At 53.9% G+C, this 18,728-nt stretch overlaps 2 protein-coding genes across 2 annotated transcripts in view; one reads left to right on the top strand and one right to left on the bottom strand.

The window, feature by feature from the left end:
• The window catches only part of LOC102520149 (hormone-sensitive lipase), a 7,726-nt gene extending 7,609 nt beyond the window's left edge, over positions 1–117 (top strand). Inside the window, exon 3 of the mRNA XM_032487400.1 lies at positions 104–117. Coding sequence (XP_032343291.1) covers positions 104–117 — 14 coding nt within the window. The remainder of the gene's footprint in view (positions 1–103) is intronic.
• On the bottom strand, positions 21–18,168 carry MEGF8 (multiple EGF like domains 8). The gene is made up of 19 exons (XM_032485970.1): positions 17,961–18,168; positions 12,565–12,728; positions 12,106–12,312; positions 11,085–11,265; positions 10,915–11,003; positions 9,918–10,333; positions 9,334–9,479; positions 9,078–9,200; positions 7,018–7,172; positions 6,594–6,713; positions 6,084–6,228; positions 5,838–6,001; positions 3,767–3,967; positions 3,178–3,378; positions 2,482–2,718; positions 1,454–1,572; positions 1,233–1,364; positions 1,031–1,144; positions 21–541 (listed from the first exon to the last, which is right to left on the bottom strand). The coding sequence occupies exons 1-19, from the start codon at positions 18,145–18,147 to the stop codon at positions 289–291; spliced, it is 3,354 nt and encodes a 1,117-aa protein (XP_032341861.1). The 5' UTR covers positions 18,148–18,168; the 3' UTR covers positions 21–288.
• Between the last annotated feature and the right edge of the window lie 560 nt (positions 18,169–18,728).

The raw sequence follows: 18,728 nt of genomic DNA, 5'->3' as shown, positions 1-18,728 counted from the left end.
TGATCTGTTCTCTGTGAAAATCCCTTTCAAACTGGTCCTCCTCCATCTCCATGGCAACGCTGAAGACTATGGCCTGCAGACTATAAGTGACCTGTCTCCACAGTAACTAGTAACTAGTGCTGAGGACCCTATCACTCTACTGAGGGCCTGTTCTGCACGGTAAAAAGCCCAAGGCTCACTGGGGATGCTAGCTCCATGGGAGGCATCCCAGAACCATGATCACTTCCTCCCAATATCTTTTCTTGCACCAGCCCTAGGGCAACATCTCCATGGAAACCCATGCCCCACTTACGTGCGGTTGCAGTATGTGATGCCATCACCCTGGTAGCCCCTCTGGCAGTGACACTCATAGCTGAGGGGTGTGTTCAGGCAGGTTGCCCGCAGGTGGCACCGTGCCAGACCCAGGCGACACTCATCCACGTCTGGACAGCGGGCATACGCCCAGCGGGCAGGGAGGGCCACAGACAGCCCCAGGCCCTCCCCGACCCAGAGGGAGCAGTTACCCCCACCCAGAGGCCCTGAGAAGTCCCCCTGGAGGCAACTGAGGGGAGGGAGGTTGAAGAAGGCAGTTGGGATGATAAAAAAACAGACAGAAAAAAAGAGACAGAAAAACAGTTACGGGGAGAGAGAAGACCAATCAGAGAGAGAAAGAAATACGAATATGGAGACAGACAGAAGGAGAAGTGGAAGAAAAACAGGGAAAAACCCACAGAAGTCAGACAAAATAGATTTTAAAAGACAAACAGGAGAGAGGGAGGAATACAGTGAAAGGGAGAGAGAAGAGAAATAAACATAAAGACAAGAAGAAGGAAAACAAAAGAAAAGATAAGAGAAAGTAAGTCATAGAGACAGGGAAAGGGTCAGGAAGTAGAAAAGAGAGAAAAACAGAGAGAAGGAGGAGAGGGGAAGAAAAACAGAGATGATGGTAAGAAAATGACAAAGGGGCAGAGAAACAAAGAGGTGGTTAGAATTAGGGCAGGCGGAGAGCCGACCCCTCGGCCCAGCCCACCAGGGCCCCATCCTGCCTCACCGTCCCAGCGTGGGGTTGTCCTCATTGCCGCACCAGCCACACTCATGGCTCTGTAGACACTCGTGGCAGGTCAGGAAGCGGTCACAGCTCTGGCACCTTGGCTCTGAGTGCACGCTGCAGAGTGGTGGGTGTGGGGCTGTCAGAGCCACCCCTTACCTGGCTTCCACCCTTCCCTCCCTGAGCCCTGCCACCCAGACCACACCTGTCATCCCAGCCTCGGCAGCCCCCGTGTGGGTACCGGGCCAGGTAAGCGGCAAACATGAAGCAGGTGTGGGTGGACTGGCACCAGGCGCACTGGCTGGAATTGGCCAGGCAGTCATCACAGGTCAGGCGCCTGGGGGTGGGGAGCGGGAACAGGATCATGCCACGGTCTAGCCCTGACACACCCCCACACCCCCTCTCCCCAGGCCCAGCAGGGCTCACTGGCTGCAGAGTGGGGGGCACTCTTCGGGGCTCTTCAGGGCACCCCGGCCCCGGCCCCGCCGGCTGCATGCTGCATCCCCCTTGCGGCTGGTGCTCTGATGCCACTCACAGAAGGGGTCCTGGGAGGTTGGAGGAGTAAGAGCCCAGCTTAGTCTTCTCCCTGGGGCTCCCAGAGCCAGTCTCCCAGTACCAGTTCAACAGCTGCCTCCCTTGCCTGCCAGCGCCCACAGACACCCCCTCTCCATTCCAAGCTCACCTCCCTCCCTGACTGCCTGTCTCTCCAGTTTCCCCACTTCAGCCAATGACATCCACGGGTGTCTGACACCTAGCCCACTCCCTTTGGGGGCAGTAGCACCCCTCTGTGTGGTCCCAGTGAGGCTGATTCAATCCCTGGGATCCAGAGATGAGTCGGGGGGCCACTCTCCCTCCCCACAGCCTCACTGATTGGTCCAGAAGCCAGCACCAGCCCCAACTAGAGCTAATGAAAGGCATTTTGGGGGACTTCTGTTGAACTAGGGGAGGTGAGTGAGGTGGGAACAGAAAGGCACTCTCCTTCCCCATGGGGCTTGAGTGGCTAGATGGGGGGTTAAAAGTCTGGAGCCCTTGTGGCTCCCTTGCCACTCCCAGGGCCTGAACCTCCAGGGAAAACAAGAACAGGGGCTGGAGGGAGGTAATGCCTGACTACATAGTTTGACCCTCTGGAGTTAGCAGGCCTAAAGACCTACTCTTGGACTCTGGTGTCTAAGTGGATAAATACCACTCTGCTGAGGAGGTGCTGAGCTGGGCTTTCTGACCCATGTAACATGCAGAGTCATGACTGCCAGGAGCCTCCTCTCCAGCCCCTCTCCTCTGCTCCCCACCTGGCTCTTGCCTGCAAACAAGGACCAGGGCCTCAGCTGTCCACTCCCACCACCACCGAGAGGGCCCCTCAACTGCCCATGCCAGCTCTGGGGGGCCCTCCCCCTTGCTCAGTCGCCTGCTCTGGCTGACTCCGAGCCGAGAGCTCCCCTCTGTGGCCTGGTGGGCACCTGGGTGCAGGCGTGGCAGTCACGATGCTCCTCACAGAGTGGGCAGAGGGCAGGCACCAGCACCAGCAGGGACCCTCTGGCCCCACTGTCCCCACAGTTGGCCCCGCTCTGGCGCAGGTGGCAGGTGGCGCTGGTCAGGCACCAGCCACAGCCCTGGTCCGCCAAGCAGCCCAGGCAGGAGGAGTAGGAGGCGCAGGCTGATGAGCGGTAGGGCTCCAGGAAGAAGAAGGAGATCTCCTGGGGGAGGGGGTCATATAAGGTCAGTGGTCCATGATCCAAGTCAATGTTTGGGGTAGAGATCAGAGGTTGGAGCTACAGACTTTAGTGTCTGAAGACAAGGCTGAGAACTCAGGCACATAGAAGTTAGGATTTAGGACATCAGCAGATGAAAGGGGATCAGGGTTTGAGAGAATCCAGAGATCAGAGATCAAAATACGGATGGCAGAAGTTCAGGGTCAGATGGGTCAGGGCAGGAGGAGTCAGAGTCGTGGGCAGGGGTCAGAATATGAGATCAGGTCAGACTCTGGGGGTCAGAGTTTGCAGCCTGGAAGGTTTAAGGTGAGGCCCAGAATTCAAGAGTCAAGGAGTAAGAGGTCAGGGTCAAGGGAGTTAATTTGTGCCCTTGCGTTCAGAAAGCCCAAGGTATCTGAGGCCAGGGCCTGGGGGCAGGGTCAGAGCGGGGACCTGGGTACTCACGCTGCCGCCTGGCACGCCAGTTCGGTCCCACAGCAGGGTGAGTTCGCTGTGCCCAGGGCCCGCCGAGCCGTTGAGCTGACCCCGGATCTCTACCGCGTACTTGTGGCCCCGGCCAGGCAGTGGGAAGAGGCGACCGGACCCTGGGCGCTGAAGCCGCCTCGTCTCCTTCTCCTGCTGAGCTGCCCAGCGCCCCACCTCCTCCTAGGGTAGGGTGAGGGACAGACAGGGGCCTCAGAACCTTCCACCCACACTCTGACCCCTGACACCCCCAAGAGCCCCAAACCCAGCTAGTACCCACCCCGTCCTGAGAAGAGGGCCTCGGAGTTCCTTAGACCCCAAGAACCTCCAAGTGCCCCCAAACCTCCTGGCAACCCACCTCCTCCTTAGGGGAGTTTGACTTGGTAACTCAGACTTCTCCCCTTCTCTAAAACTGCCCCCCGCAATTGTTTACAACTGGAAACACCAGGGTCCTCCCTCCACTAAGGATATATCCCATGCCTATGATTTCTCCCCAGTCCTCCTCTGCACCACACATCCAAGCCCCCATATTTACCATAAACAGTCCCCTGAATGTCCCAGGTACCCTCACCATGTCTTCTGTGTCGGGGCCACGCGCCATCCGGGCCAGTACATGCAGGCGCTGGGCCCGGGCCCACACAGCCACGTCCTCAGCCCCTGGCCCACTAGGCCCTCCTGGCAGCAGTGGGTGGATGAAGCCACGATAGACCAGAGACACATCCGTCTCCGGGCTAGGTGTCAGGGTGATGGTCGTACTGCGGACAATCAAGACCTGTGCCAGCCAAGGAAGGAGGCGTGCATGAGGACTTCTCTGCATGGCCCCATGGTCCCCACACCTCTGCAGCCACTTCAGAGCCAGAGAAGACCAGGCAACCCAATCTCCTTCCCTATTTTACTAAATGGGAGACTGAGGCCAGGAGCAGGGAGACAGCTTGCCCACAGTCACTCTGGGAGAAAAGCCGGGACTCCATTCAGACAGCAGACCACAGCGTCCCAGCCTCTGCTCATCCCCGCCTATCAGTAAACTCCAGGACCCGGGACCTTTCCGCATCCTCTTCCTCAACACTCCATCTTTCCACCTAAGCCCTCAAGAGTCCAGATCCCTTAACTAGGGGGCCTGGAGAACTTCCAGGTTAGTGAACATATCCATGTGCCAGAATGGTGTCACACCCCAACTCCATGGGGACAGAAGACCATGTGCTCAGGCCCCTTCCGGACCTCACCCTATGTATCATGTCCTTTGTTATACAATGAACCAGTATATAAGTTCTAAGTTTAAAAAAAAAGTCCAGATCCAACATTCAAATCAACAGACATACTACATGATTTATTGCTAGTATGTGTTTTTGTAATTATAAAAGAGTGGAACAACCCAAGTGTTCATCATAGGAGACTGTTTAAATAAACTAGTACTACAGCATCAGAATGTAAATGGAATATTATGAAGCTGTTAAAAAAGAAAGGGTGTTTCCCACTTTCTGTGATGGAGAAGCTTGCTAGGATGCACTAAGAAAAAAAAGGAAGTGGTAACACAGCACTGACAATATATTACTTTCTGTGCAAGAAAGAAAAATAACTACATATCACATTTACTTGTATTTGAATAGGTAAACTCTGGAAGGATATAAAAGAAATCCAAATGAATCTTCTGGGGAGAATTAGGGTGGTCTTGAGTTGGGGGTATGCTGAGGCCAGCTTCCCACACTGAGGGGTGGAGAATGGGGTAGGTGGAAGAGATTTTTCACTCGACCACTTTTTACATTGTTGTGGTTTTTGAACCATGTACCTAGAAAAATCAGTAAGGAACCACTATACAAAAGTTTGGTGATTCCTTAGTAAGTTAAACATAGAATAACCCTATGATCCAGCAATTCTGCTCCTATATACCCAAAAGAATTGAAAATAGGTTTTCATTGCAATATATGCAAATATCTGATCATTATGTTGTAAACTTGAAACTAATGCAAGGTTTTTGTCAATTATACCTCAATAATAAAATAAGAAAAAAAGAGAGGTATTCAGACAAAAACTGATAAACATATGTTCACAGCAGCACTAGTCACGAAAGGTGTAAACAACCCAAATGTTATCAGCTGATGAATGTATGTGGCATGGCCATACAATGGACTGGGAATGTTATTCAGCCGTAAAAAGGAATGAAGTTCTGACACATGCCACAACATGGATGAGCCTTGAAAACATTATGCTAAGTGAAAGAAGTCACACACAAAAGGCCACATATTATTTGATTCTATTTATATGACCTATCCAGAGTTAACAATCCAGATACAGAAAAAGGTTAGTGATTGCCAGGAGCCAAGAGGAGAGAGAGGAATGGAGAGTGATTACTTAATGGAACCCAGGTTTCCTTTTTGGGGTAGAAAAAAATGTTCTGGAAGTAGATAGTGGTGATAGTTGCAAATATTGTGAATGTGCTAAATGTCACTAACGGTAAATTTTATGTTATGTGTATTTTACCACAATTAAAACAAAAATTTTTAAGTCAGTAAGGAAAATCAGAGCCTTGAACGTAACGACTTATGGGGTAAACACAAGAGTGACAAAGAGTCATTTGAAAAGTGAAAACTCGAGGACCAGGCCCTTTAACACTTCATGCTGGGTCCCATTCCCTGGCTCCCCACCTTGTCAGGCTGGGAGGCATTGGGTGGCTGCTGGAAGGTGAGCAGGTGCAGGCCAGGCAGGAAGCTCTGGGTGACACAGGCCTCCAGGGAGGTAACGAAGACAGGTGCGGGCCCCCACCAGCCCACGGTGCCTGAGATCTGCTCCCCTCGGCAGCGGGCCTGCTCTGTGAGGACAGGAGGGTGGGGAGATGGGAGTTGGTGTAGGGGGCCGAGTCTCCCCCTCCCACACTGCCACTGGACACTCACCAGGCCGAGGGAGGCAGCTCTCATTGTGTACGCACCAGCCCAGGGCACCAGGCCCCCGGGGAGGAGCTGCGGTGCTGCTGAACACCAGGCAGGCCTGGCAGTCACCCAGGAGGCGGCCCAGGCCCAGGCAGCTAGCAGCTGGACACTGCAGAGAAGGGAAAGACGGGGTCACTATCTACTGGGGGCTTAAGGGTCCTGAGAAGAGCTGTGGATTCAAAAATCTTGGGGCAGAAAGGTCAGGATATTGGAGAAGGGAATTGAAAGCCAGGCTGGCATGAGAAAGATCAAGAGGGCAGGGATGGGGAATTCAGGGACAGGGTCGTAAGTTCAAAAGGATCGGGAATGGGGTCCAAGGTTCAAGAGTCAGCAGTCGGGAGTCAGGAATGCCAATCTTAGATGTGAAAACAAGTCTCTCAAGTGCAGGTAAGTCCTTTACTTGGTTTGGGCAGAAGGAGACACTGAGGACCAGGTTTCTGTGCCAGGAGACAGAGTACTAGGACAGTCACTCACAGCCCCCGAGGGAGTCCCAGGAGGCGGTGCAGCTTGGCAGGCCCCCTGACACCAACTGCATTCGGGGTCGCGGGAGCAGACGCTGTGGTCCGTGTACATGGAGCAATAGTCCAAGTGGTACTGCAGAGAGATGGGCAGGGAGGAGGGGGTGCCTCAGACCTGGGGCCTGCTTCCAGGTTCCTGCTCACTTTGATTATCCCAGGGAACGCCTACTGCTCAGCACCTTGAGGACCCCATCCACTTCTCCCCCAGCTCCAGGGACATCATTCCTCCTCCCTGGGACCTGGGGACTGACCTCCTTCCTTTCATGGCCCTAGGGACCTCCACTCCTTCTCCCAGGGAACCCCTGCAACTTCCTCCCTCAACCATGAGAACCACCCTATCTCCTCCCCAGCCACCCTCTCCCTATCACCCCAGTGCTCACATCTGGAGCAGGCGCCTGGAACACAAACGGAGGCACCTTATAGGCCATCAAGTCCCCACGGGGCCGGCCACTGTATCCCCCAGCCACCAACAGGACACTGCCACCAAGCACAGCCGCCACATGTGAGTACCGACCACTGGGAGGCGCTGCTCGGCCTAGAAGAATACAGACCCCCAAGGACATGAGACCACCCCTAACCTCAACGGCCACCTTCATGGCTCCCCACCCAAAGGACCACCCCCGGCTCTCCTACACCTCAGCCCAGCCTCCTGGGCTGCGTCAGCCCCACTTGCCCAAGAAAACTCTCCCGGACTGCCTGGCCCTGCTCTAGCCCTAGTTCTCTCACCTTTTGGAGCTCCCACACCATTACCCAAATCATCTTTCAGACAGAGCATGATCTTTGGGGTCAGAAAGACTTGGGTTCAAATCCTGGGTCTACCACTTCCTTGGGTTCAAATCATGGATCCACTACTGACTAGTTATGTAGCCTTGGACAAGAGACTTGATTTCTCTGAGTCTTGGTTTCCTCTATATAAGAACCATCACCTCACCCTTGGGGAGCTATGAAACAGGCTGCTTGGCTCTCACCTGTTCTTGTCTGACACCAGCCTCCCTTCCAATGACAGCCTCTGATTCTCCTCTGGAAAACTATCCCTCCCACTCAAAGTCCACCAGGCTCAAGTCGAGCTGTCCCGGCCTCTGGCAGCAGTGGGGCTTTAGCCCAGGCCTATCAGAGTGGGTAACTAGTTCATGGAGGGGACCCAATTCCTACAATTCTTGGGAAAAAGGTACTCTCTTCCCTCTGGGCATTTTAAAGGGGTAGAATATCATCCCAGAGCTGCTGGTGACCATCTACAAAAGGCAAACCTACTAGAGACCGAAGGAAATCCCGCTGAGAACTGGGGAGAGAAATGGCTGATGCCATCATGTGAGCACCTGGATCCAGGCAGCCTGCAGCCAGTCTTCGCTCAAGTGGGTCAAGAAATTAATTTTGCTTAAGCTGGTTGGGTGGGGTTTCTGTCACTGACAAGCAAGAGTCCTGACTGATGGGTTAAGTGGTCAGTGATTGGTGACCCCTTCACCCTCTAACTGATCTGTATGCTCTGTAAGTGCATGGGACTTGGCCCAGGGGATCAAAATCTACAAAGAAGGAACAAGCCTCCAGAAACCTCACTCTGGGCTACCCGGTGAAGGGGCCTAAAGGAGGGACAGGGACAAGCAGTGGAGCCCTGGATTGGAGGCCTTGAATGCCAGGCCAAGGCTTTTTTCCTGATGGTCAAAACAGAGTTCCTTGGGGACCTTTCCTCCTGCCCACCCCTTAAATGTTGCTGTCCCTTCTTTTATGCTTGTCCTTTGTCCTTACTCTTCTGTTTAGCAGGGTGGGGAGAACAGAGGGGCCTCTGGGAAGCCCACAGCCCCCTGAAAGGATATGCCCAGTTTGCGCATACAAGTGTCTGAGAAGCGGGCCTGTGGCTTTCCTCCCACTTGCAAAGCAGTCTCTGATCTAATTAGTTTGAAAGGTTTTTCCACACCCACTTCCCGGTAAGCCCTCCAGCCCTGTGCTATTAGAAGGACAAGGTACTGAGCCCTTCACTGGACTGTCTTTATTCTTCACCTCATTTTACTCAATTTAGTCTCACAACAGCCCAGTGGTTTCAGTGTTACTAGATTTTACAGAAGGGAAGCTGAGGCACAGAGAGATTAAATGTTGGTTTTTGTACAAATGGTTGTTCGGGAACAGCCATCATGGTTCTGCAACTTGCCCACCATCTGACCTTGAAGAAGTCACTTCTTCGTAAGCAGTTTTCTGGGGCAGCTGATAATTGGCAAAACCTGGACTGGAACCTAGATTTGATGCTGCTGTAACTGTCTCCCATCTCCATGGCAACAGTGTCCTGGTCCTGTCTCCAGTGAAGGCGTGCCTCCTTGAGGCCAGCTCCAACAAGATGTCTGGCTCATCCTGGCAAGGACTGGGGTGGCTCCTGCCCAAAGCCCAGATTCACTGTAGGGGGAAGTGTGACCCTCAGGAGCCCCTCACAGAAACAGGGGGGCCAACTCACCCTCAGGGGTTCCTGGTGGGGCAAGTTCAGCCCCCGACACCCACTGATGGCAGCCGAGGTGGTAGAAGAAGATGCCATCTTCGTAGCACTTTTCCTCCTGGTAATGGGTGTGCACGTTGCCCCCTGGGAAAGGAGCAAAGGGGCACAGCCGGCAAGTCTGGGGGAGGTGAGGACATGCATGCAGGGAGCCTCATCTCAAGGTTGGCCTGGGCCCCTGGCAGGCAGGCAGGTAGGTGGAATCAGGGGGCCTCCTCACCATAGACCACCATGTAGTTGCCCAGGACACTGGCCGTGTGGAAGGCTCGCTCCCGTGGGCCCTGAAGCCCATCCCGGCCCTTCAGCGTCGTCCACATGCATCGATCCACGTGGAAGAGTTCAGTAGAGTTCACCCGCACAGAGAACCTGTCAGGGAGAGGTACGGGGGAGCTCAGGGGAGAAGGGCCTCTCTCCTTTCTCTGAGCTCTTAAGAGTCATGTGATCTACCAGGGTTGAGACTGGCTTTACTGGATTTATATCCCCTCAGAACCATAAGCTCCCCACAGGCAGGACCCAGGTCTGACTCATTTCTGGGTTCCCAGCATAATCTAGCCAGGGCGAGACACTGAGCAGGGGCTGGTGAAATGGATGATGAGTGGGAGTGTGTGGGGAAACAAGTGACCAAGAGATTGAATGAAAGATTAGAGAATGAGTGAGTGGGTGAGTAAATGAGTGAAGGAAGGAAGGAGGGACTGAATGACTACAGGAGTCCATCAGTGGGCAAAGACCACCAAAGACTAAAGGCACAGGGTGTTGGACCAGGCCTGGCCCTGCAACGCAGGGATTGTGGGGCAGGTCACTCACCGGGCAGTGGAGGGCCGGTGTCCACCATGAACCAGCAGGGCACGAGACGGGGCGTGGAACACCATGGAATGGCCAGTGGCAGCAGGGGGCCGCCCACCTGCTGGAATCACCTGCTCCCAATAGCCTCCACTGGTGCTGTCAAGGCGGAAACGGAAGAGGCCGGAGGAGAAGAGGTCGTGCTGGGTGCGGCCACCAGACACATAGAGCCAGATGTCATCCACTAAGGCTGCCGCATGACCTGCCAGGCCCGGCGGCCCTGAGGAACTGGAGGCAGGTGGTGCCAGAAGCTCCCAGTGGCCACCGCCCAGTGGGCTAAAGGCCCAAACGTCGCTGGTGAGGGAGCCATCAGCCAACTCACCGCCCATCAGCACCAGGGAGCCGGCCCAGGCCACAGCCACATGGGAGTGACGGGCAGCCTGTGAAGAAGAGACCAGGAGACAGAGATGGAGAGGGGAACAGAGGGTGACACACAAAAAGGGAAAGGCAAAGAGAGATGCAGAGACAGAGAAAAATGGAGAGACAGAGATACAGAGAAGGATGGAGAGAAAGTTGAGACAGAGACAAAGACAGAGATACGCAAAGAGAGAAAAGAAGGGAGATGGGCCCAGAAAGACAAACACGCGCGAATAAAAAGACAGATGTAACAGAGAAACACAATAAGAGAGGGAGGAGTCAGGGAGAAATGACAGAAACAGAGGTACAACCCAGACAGAAGGAGACATAGAGGCCAAGAGAGAGCAGAAGACCAAGAGTCAGAGACAAAAATGGAAAGACGGAGCAAGAAAGACAGGAGACACAGAAAGGTAAGATGCAGAAAGGGAGACAGAGGAAGAAAAAAGAAAATCAGAGATAGAAAAGCAGAAGTGGAAGAGGTTGGTGTTCCTGTATCAAGCTGCAGGGCTGGGGGTGCATGGGGTGGTGGGGTCGCTCCAGGGTGCCCTGGCTGGGTCTGACAGTGGACAGGCACCTCTGGGCAGGGCGGAGGTGGGGTCCATACCGGGGCAGGACTCAGGTCCCAGCGTTCCCAGGTATTGGCAGAGAAGTTATACAGGACGAGGTCACCCAGGGCGCTGTTGAGGTCCTGGCCTGTGGAGGGATGGGCAGTCTCAGGCCCTGGACACAGGCTGCCAGGCCTCCAGACCCCAGACTCCTGTCCTATCTGCTCACCTCCAAAAACAGCCAGCAGCCCCAGTGGGGACAGGAAGGCACCAGCTGCTCCAATACGGGCAGAGAAGGCGGGGTCCCCAGCACTCACGTTGTGCCACCAGCCAGCCCCCTGGTTCTCCCACAGGTGCAGGTCACAGGCACGTCCCAGGAAGCCAGGCTCACAGCGGCATGGTCCCAAGGGCTGGGGTAAGGACACACAAAGGCAGGGACAGAGAGAGAAAGAGACAGATGGGGAGGAGAGACACAGCCAGAGTGAGGCAGACAGGGCAGGAAGGGAGAAAGAGAGAGATATGCAAGAAAGAAGAGGATGGAAAAATAAAGACAGAGAGACAAAGAGAGAGACAGGCAAGAGACAGGCCAACAGACAGAGGAAAAGAGGGATACAGAGACACAACCAGAGGGAGTTAGAGAGGTGGAGAAGAGAAGACAGACCAACAGAAAAGGGGAAAGGAAGAAGAAAAAGACCCAGAGAGAAAAATGAGGACAGAAAGAAAGACAGTTTGGAGAAGAAAGACAGTGGTGATGTCAATGTCAGCCTGGGCTGGAGGAGCTCAGATCTGGGGAGGTCAAGGCAGGGAGGGATCAAGGCACCATCCAGTCCCAAAGCTGGATATGCATGGCCTGCGCCCAAGGTCCAGTGGTCAAAAGTCAGAAGTCATGACTGGGGGCCCAAGGCCAAACAGAGGGCTGGGTGGGAGGATGGAGTCGGGCTTGGCAGGAGGAAGGAAGGCGGGTTCACAGATGAGAGGTAGGTTACAGATAAGGATGGTAGTGGGCTCAGGCAGAGGAGGGGCCCCAGGTGATGGTGGGGTGGGGCTGGAGTAACAGGTTGGGGAGTGGTACCAGGAAGGAGAGGGAAGTACTGTGAGAGAGAACAGGGTCCCTGGCAGGGTCAGCATCCTGGGAGAGGGTGGGATGGCGAGGTTGTTTCAGGCAGGGGTAGAGTCAGATCTAGGAGATGGGAGTGGTGGGTATAATCACAAAACAGGGCCCAAGGGGACAAAGCTGGGGACAGGCTCACCGAGGCGCAGGTGCCATGGCTGCCACAGTAGGCTGGGCACTCCTGCAGGCCGCAGTCAGGGCCCCCCCAGCCCGGCTCACAGACACACACCCCCGGGGACAGGCACTGCCCGTGGCCGCGGCAGCCCCCCGGGCACAGGGAGAAGCGGAATGAGGCGTTGAAGCCCAGCAGGTTGTAGTTGGCATCACTGAAGAGGTGCAGCAGCATCTGCAGGCACAAGGTGGGCAAGGCTCTGGGACTGGACTGAGAGGGGGGTCTGCTCCTGCCCCAACCCCACCCTGGGGATCCCCATCTCCTTTGTCTCTCTCCACCTTTCTTTGTCCCTTATCCTTCTGCCTGAGGCCAAGCCCCTCCCCCTTTTTGTTTCCCCCTATGTATCTGTCACCCTCCCCCACCGCCCTGTCCTGCACACTCCACTTGGACCCTCCAGCCACAGGCCCACAGCCTGGCTCCACCAACCTTGCCTGAGGAAGCCTCGATGGGCGGAGGGCGGGTGCTCCCACTCAGACTGGCAAGCAGGGGCCCTCGGGGGGAATCACCATCATACACAAACAGGTAGTCATATGTGCATTCAGTGTCCAGGAAAAGGAAGTCTAACAGGATCCGGTGCTGGGGGCTTGGGGCTGGGCAGTGAGGACAAAAGGGCCAGACTCAGATATGGACCCTCTCCCCACACCTCCATGCAGCCCACCCACAAACACCAAGCCCTCCTCCTCCTCAGGAGGCTGGGGGTCCAAAGATGAGTGAGACCTGGGCCTTGCCTTCAAGGGGCTCCCAGGCTCATTGCCTGGGGAGGTCAGCGCTGTAACAGCAAGGACAGGAGCTCAGAGAAGGAATTACAGTATCAGCCCTGGAAATGACTCCTGAGAGCTGGCTGAACACCCTCTACTATTCAGATGGGAAAACTGAAGTGCTGAGAGGAAGCCCATCCTAGTGGTCACACAGAACTGTTCCCTTTTATTCTTGAGCCTCAGACATGCCCAAGCCTGAGGGTCAGGATCCAGGCCTGAGCAGAGAGGCATACTCCCAGATGGAAACAGGCCCTGTTCCAGGTTCAAAAGAGCTGAGGGAAAGGTCTGTTTCTTCCCCCGGGGCAAAGGCTGAAACTTGGAGTGCCACAGCTCCTCTGCCCCAACACACAGTCTCATCTTCTGTTCACAGTAGTAGTGAAGGGCACAGCGAAGGGCACAGACTCTGGAGTCAGGCTGCCTAGGCTCAAATCTTGGCTCTGCCACTTCCTAGCTACTAGCTGTGTGATCTTGGGCAATCACCTAACCTCTCTGGATCTGTTTTGTCATCCGTAAAGTGGGGACATAATTACTGGATTCAAATTTCTTGGCCACTCCTCCCATCAAGAGATGAGGGCTGAATCCCTGCCCTTCGTATCTGGGAAGAGCCTCAGAGACTAGCTTGGCCAATACAAAGCAGCAAAAGTGATGTTCTGGGATTTCCAAGGCTACATCAGAGGAAGTCTTGCAGCTTTTACCTGGGCCTCATAGAATACTCCTTCTCAGAACACAGCTGTCATGCTATGAAAAGCCCAGGCCACACAGAGGGGCCATGAGTAGGTGTCCCAGCTGCCAGCCCCAGCTGAGCTTCGAGCTGACAGACAGCATCACCTGCCAGCCCTGTGAAGGAGCCTTCTTGGACACCTGGCCCAGGTGAGTGTTCAGATGACTGCAGTCCCTGATGACATCTGACTGTGACCACACGGGAGGCAATAATGCACATAAAGCACTTATGATGGGCCCACCACTTTCTAAGTGCCACTACTCCTAGCACTGCCACTATTTTTTTTTCAAGTTCTCCCTTTGCTTTTATTTCCACTTTTCTCTTTTTTATTCTATTTTCTTTTTATTGAAGCATAGTTGATTTACAATGTTGTGTTAGCTTCAGGCATACAGCAAAGTGATTCAGTTATACATATACATATAAATCTATTATTTTTCAGATTCTTTTCTGCTATAGGTTATTATAAGATAGTAAATACAGTTCCCTGTGCTATACAGTAGGCCCTTGTTGGTTACCTGTTTTATATATAGTAGTGTGTATATGTTAATCCCAGACTCCTAATTTATCCCCCCTCGACCCCCTGCACTGTCACTATTATTGCTCTTTGCCAGATCCTGGTTCCAGAAGGTTCTCTCATCCACATCTCACACTAGGGGCTCAGGGAAGTCTTCTGAGCTATGGAAACTGGGAGATTTGGGTTCCAGCTCTGTTCCTGACCTGCTGGAGGTCCCTGGGCCAGCCCCTTTCTCCATGCTCCTCAGTACACCCACCTGCATACTAGAGATGCTCATCCTCTACACACAAGCTGTGTGATCTTGGGCCAGTTCCATGGGCTCTCTGATCCTCAGTTTCCTTGATGTAAAATGGGGATAATTCTCCTCACCCACTAAGGCTGGTGTGAAAATCCCAGATGGCAACTCTAACACGCCAGCACAGACCTTGTCCTCCCTCACCAGGACCACTGACCCAGCCTCCTTCCTGGTCTCCCGGCCTCCCACCTTGCCCTGATGTGAGTCCCTGAGGGATCTTCCCAGCTCAACCTCTGGCCCTGACCCTCCCCTGCTCAAAAGCCCTCCGTGGTTCCCTACCATCCCCAGGAGAAAGTCCAGCTCCCTAACCTGGTGTTTGGAGTCTCACCATGTCTCACGTCACCCTACATCTTACAGCTCTATCAGGAACTGAGCCTTTGCATCAGCTTCTCCCTCTGTCCAGAGCACATTCTCCCTTCCTGCCAGCAAACTTCCCCATCTCTTCCAGGAAGCCTGGCTGGATTAGGCGCCCCTTTAGGTTCTCACTTTCCAATATAACCTTCATTCCTCTGGGCCAGGACCAGCTGTGTCCAGATATGTCTCCCCTGCAGCTTAGGAGGCCCACAGGGCAGGGCCTGGGCCTGCTCATCTTGGCCCAATTCCTGACATTGCCCAGCACAGGGCCTGGCACTGAGCAAGGGCTAGGAAATACTGGATGAAGGAAGGAAGAAATGCACAAAAGACAGAATACTGAAGTTGGCAGCTCTCCCTCAGGCTCTGGCCAAAGGCCCTGAGAACATCACACATAGACCCTGAGCTGTGGTCTGGAGAATGCAGAAGAATCATTCACCCAGGCCAGGCAACCAGACCTCCCAGAATCTTACCAGCCTCAACCAAACTATAAAGCTGTTCCTAGAATCATAACAAGCATAACTTTGTCAAGTGCCTGCCAGAGGCCAGTTCACCATCTCCCTTCCCCAAGTTCCTCCCTAAGTGTAAATTCTCCTGTTTCCACCCAACATGGGCCTATCTCCCAGGCCATCCTGCCCCAAATGCTTCTGCTTTTCCAAAAGCATAATGCTTCTTTATTCATGAGGATATTATGAGGACTGGGTACCATGAAGTGTGAACACAGTACAAAAGTAAGTAAGTCAGTTGCTTATTTTTTAATAGATGGGGGAACATGTTGGTTCTTAAGAGGTGATGGGCATTGGGAAGGATAGGAGATCATGGGGGGATCCAGTGGTCTCCCAGAGTCCTTCTTATGCCAACATCCAGCCAACTGGTCCCTAAGTCTCACTGGTGAAACTTCACAAATCTCTCAGTGCTCTCCATGCCTCTCCACTGGCTCAGTTTCTGCCCAAGTTCAGAACTCATTCTCTCCCACAAGACTAGGACACCAAGTCTCCAGTCTACCCCCACCCAGCCTGAGAGTGATGCCCCACTCCTGCTCAAAATTCTCCTTTGGCTCCCCATCAGTCCCAAGAGAGGTGGGAGTGTATAGCTCAAGTGTTAGAGCACATGCTTAGCATACACAAGGCCCTGGGTTCAATCCCCATTACCTCCTCCAAAAATAAATAAGTAAACCTAATTACCTCCCGCCTAAAATAAATAAATAAAGTACAACATATTTGGGGGAAAATTTTTTTTTAATCCCAAAAGAAAAGACAAGCTGTTCAGCATGACATTCAAGGCCTTTCTTCCCTTGCTTCTGGAGCCCCCCTCACCTCCCAGCCAACAGTTCAGCCAGATCAGACAAGCCTCTAACATGCCTCCTGAAACACACCAGCCTCTCTTTTGCCTGCATAGAAGCTGTTCCCTTTTGTCACCCAGTAAACTCCTATGCATGTTTCAGAACCCTGCTCCAGTGGCTCCTCCTCTGTGACTCCCAGCAGTCTTCCCACTCCCCAAGGCCTGTCTACCCAACCCCTGCATCTCCCTCTGTCTCAGCCCTGAGCACACAGGAGCTGAATGTCTGTGTCCAGCCATACCATCCCCAACCAGGCTGGAGCTCTTCAAGGTCAGAGAATGACTTATACCCACAATGCTTTTAAGTCCCATTCTCTTCTCACCCCCTAGACAAGAAGAGCCTCCAAGCTGGGGACATACACACTTATCCCCAAGAAACATGTTTTGTCCATACCCCACACAACCGCCATGGAGATCTTCTAGAACATAAGTCAGATTATGTCCTTCCCCCGTCAAAACCCTTCCATAGCTCCCCAGTGCCCCCAGATAAAGACCAAGCTCTGCAGCCTACAAAGGCCCTGCATGATCCAGGCCCTGTCATACCCGTGGCCTTTGCCCAGGACCTCCTCTGAGGGGCTCCCACCTCTCCCTGGAGGCCAGCTCCTACATCCACTGCCAAGGGAGGCCTTCGTGGACTTCTCCAGCCACTGCCTTTAGATTTATCTTCCACCTCCCTATTGCTCTTAGGAAACAGTTCAAAAATCACAAGCTCCTACACCATCTGGTTCCTCCCAAACTCCAGCCTCTGGCTCATTGTTTGTCTTCTTGGATTCTGTGTTCTAGCATAAAGATTTCTAGTTCCTCAAAAGCTTCATATCTTCCTGCTTCCAGGCCTTTGCACAGGCTCTTCTCCTGCCTGAAACGCCCTTTTGTTTTCTCCTACACATGACTCTGGTCTCAGCTATAGTCCACGCTAAGTCAGATGTCATCTCGGGGCTCCTCACTCCCTGGGGGTGGGTTTGTTTCCCCCACTGGACTGGGAGCCCATAGCATAGAGATTTAGCCTTTGCACAGGCTGTTCCCTCTTTTTGGAATGCCTTTCTCCTCCTCCTGGCTGATTCCTATTGGTCCTTTAGGTATCAGCTCAGACATCTCCTCCTCCAGGAAGCCTTCTCTGCTCTCACCCACCCCACAGGTCAGGCACTTCCTCTGGGTTCCTCCAGGACCATGGGGTTCCTCCATCACAGTCCTGACCACTCTGGGATGCCACTGTCTATTAACATGTTTGTCTCCCCCATTGGATTCCAAGCCCCAAGTCACGGGGATTGCTGGGGGCTGTGACAGTCTCTGCAATGTCCAAGTGGCAAAGACAGTGTCTGGTACATAAACAACTGAAAAAATGCTTTTATTGAAGTACTTTAAAAATAACAACATTAATAATCCTAAGACTATTTATTGAGCATTAACTATGGTAAATACCTGTTCTCATAATCCAACAGCCCCATGAGGTGAGTACTATTACTATTCCTACTTGCAGAGAAGGGAAGCCGAACCTCAGAGAAAGGAAGCCGCCTGCCCAAATTCACAAAGCTAGCAAGAAGTGGAACCCAAATTCAAAGCCAGGTGGTTGGGCTCAGAGCCTGAGTTTCTAACAATTACTCAGAATACCCCTCACTGATGCTCCTGGCTTGTAACTGTCCATCTGCGTCTGGGTGCAACTCCCCCACCAGACTTAAAAGCCTTCCAGGGCAGGGCCCAGGATGGCCGTGTTTTAGAGCAAAGGGCCTGGACTAGAAGAGGGCTCTAGGAATGTGGTGAGTGGATGAATGAGTGCACAAATGAACGAATTAGCGCATGAGTGGGTGTGTGACACGGGGCCCCACTCACCCTCAAGGCCCCACTCACCCTCGATGAGCCACTCGCAATTGCCATTGACGCTGTAGTTGCCCGCACCATCTGTCACGAAGCCTGGCGCCTCCCGCAGCACTTGCCGCTGTCCCTTGCAGTCCCCTGCCCAGGCCCCAGGGGACAGTGGCCCCAGCACGGCCAAAGACAGAGCCAGCGCCGCAGCTAGAGTCCGGCCCAGGACCATCGCTGCCTCCCCAACTGACCCTTACAGACAGTACGGGTCGTAAAGACCCGAACAGGACCCTCCACCCAGCTTGAAGCCCTGCAAAAGCGACCTCTATAGATGGGACATGGCCTTGTAGACAAGGGAGGTCCAAGAGTCACTGTCTCCGCGAAGGAAACTGCCGCTGTCGACAGGCTCTGGAAACCGAGGGGTTGACCCTACAGACCCATGGAAAATCCTGTAAATAGGGTCGTTATGGACGGGGCCAACCCCTAGGGGCCATGGGAGTCTCTTATAGACACAGGCCTCCATAGGCTGGCTGACCCCATAAATGATGTCCTGCAGTTACATTCGCGGGCGCTGCAGGCCGAAACGGACCTTACAGACCGCTGGGTCCCCAGGGGGAGAAGGGCTCCACAGTCCAGCGGGGGCCTACATAAAGGGTGCGGCAGGACCAGGCCTGGCCGAGATGGTCCGGGATACCCCTCCAGCCAGGCGCGGAGAGCGAGCGAGTGCCCGGGACGGAGCTAGTCTTCAGGGGCTCAGGCCTGTACCCCATAGACGAACTCCCGTGCTCACCCACCCGCGCCTCCCTTCGGAGC

This window comes from Camelus ferus, chromosome 9 (assembly GCF_009834535.1).
Source record: "Camelus ferus isolate YT-003-E chromosome 9, BCGSAC_Cfer_1.0, whole genome shotgun sequence".
NCBI classification, from domain to species: Eukaryota; Metazoa; Chordata; class Mammalia; order Artiodactyla; family Camelidae; genus Camelus; species Camelus ferus.
This window is presented reverse-complemented; position numbering and strand designations above follow the sequence as displayed.

Bases quoted from the DNA above. Each gene is read 5' to 3' on its own strand.
- MEGF8 (XM_032485970.1), bottom strand. From the start codon at position 18,147: ATGGTCCTGGGCCGGACTCTAGCTGCGGCGCTGGCTCTGTCTTTGGCC. The intron at 12,313-12,564 runs GTTGGTGGAGCC...TTGTGCCTGCAG, and splicing joins TCGAGGCTTCCTCAGGCAAG to ATGCTGCTGCACCTCTTCAG. The intron at 6,229-6,593 runs GTGAGTGACTGT...CCTTCTCTGCAG, and splicing joins CTGGGACTCCCTCGGGGGCT to TGTCCAGCTGCTAGCTGCCT.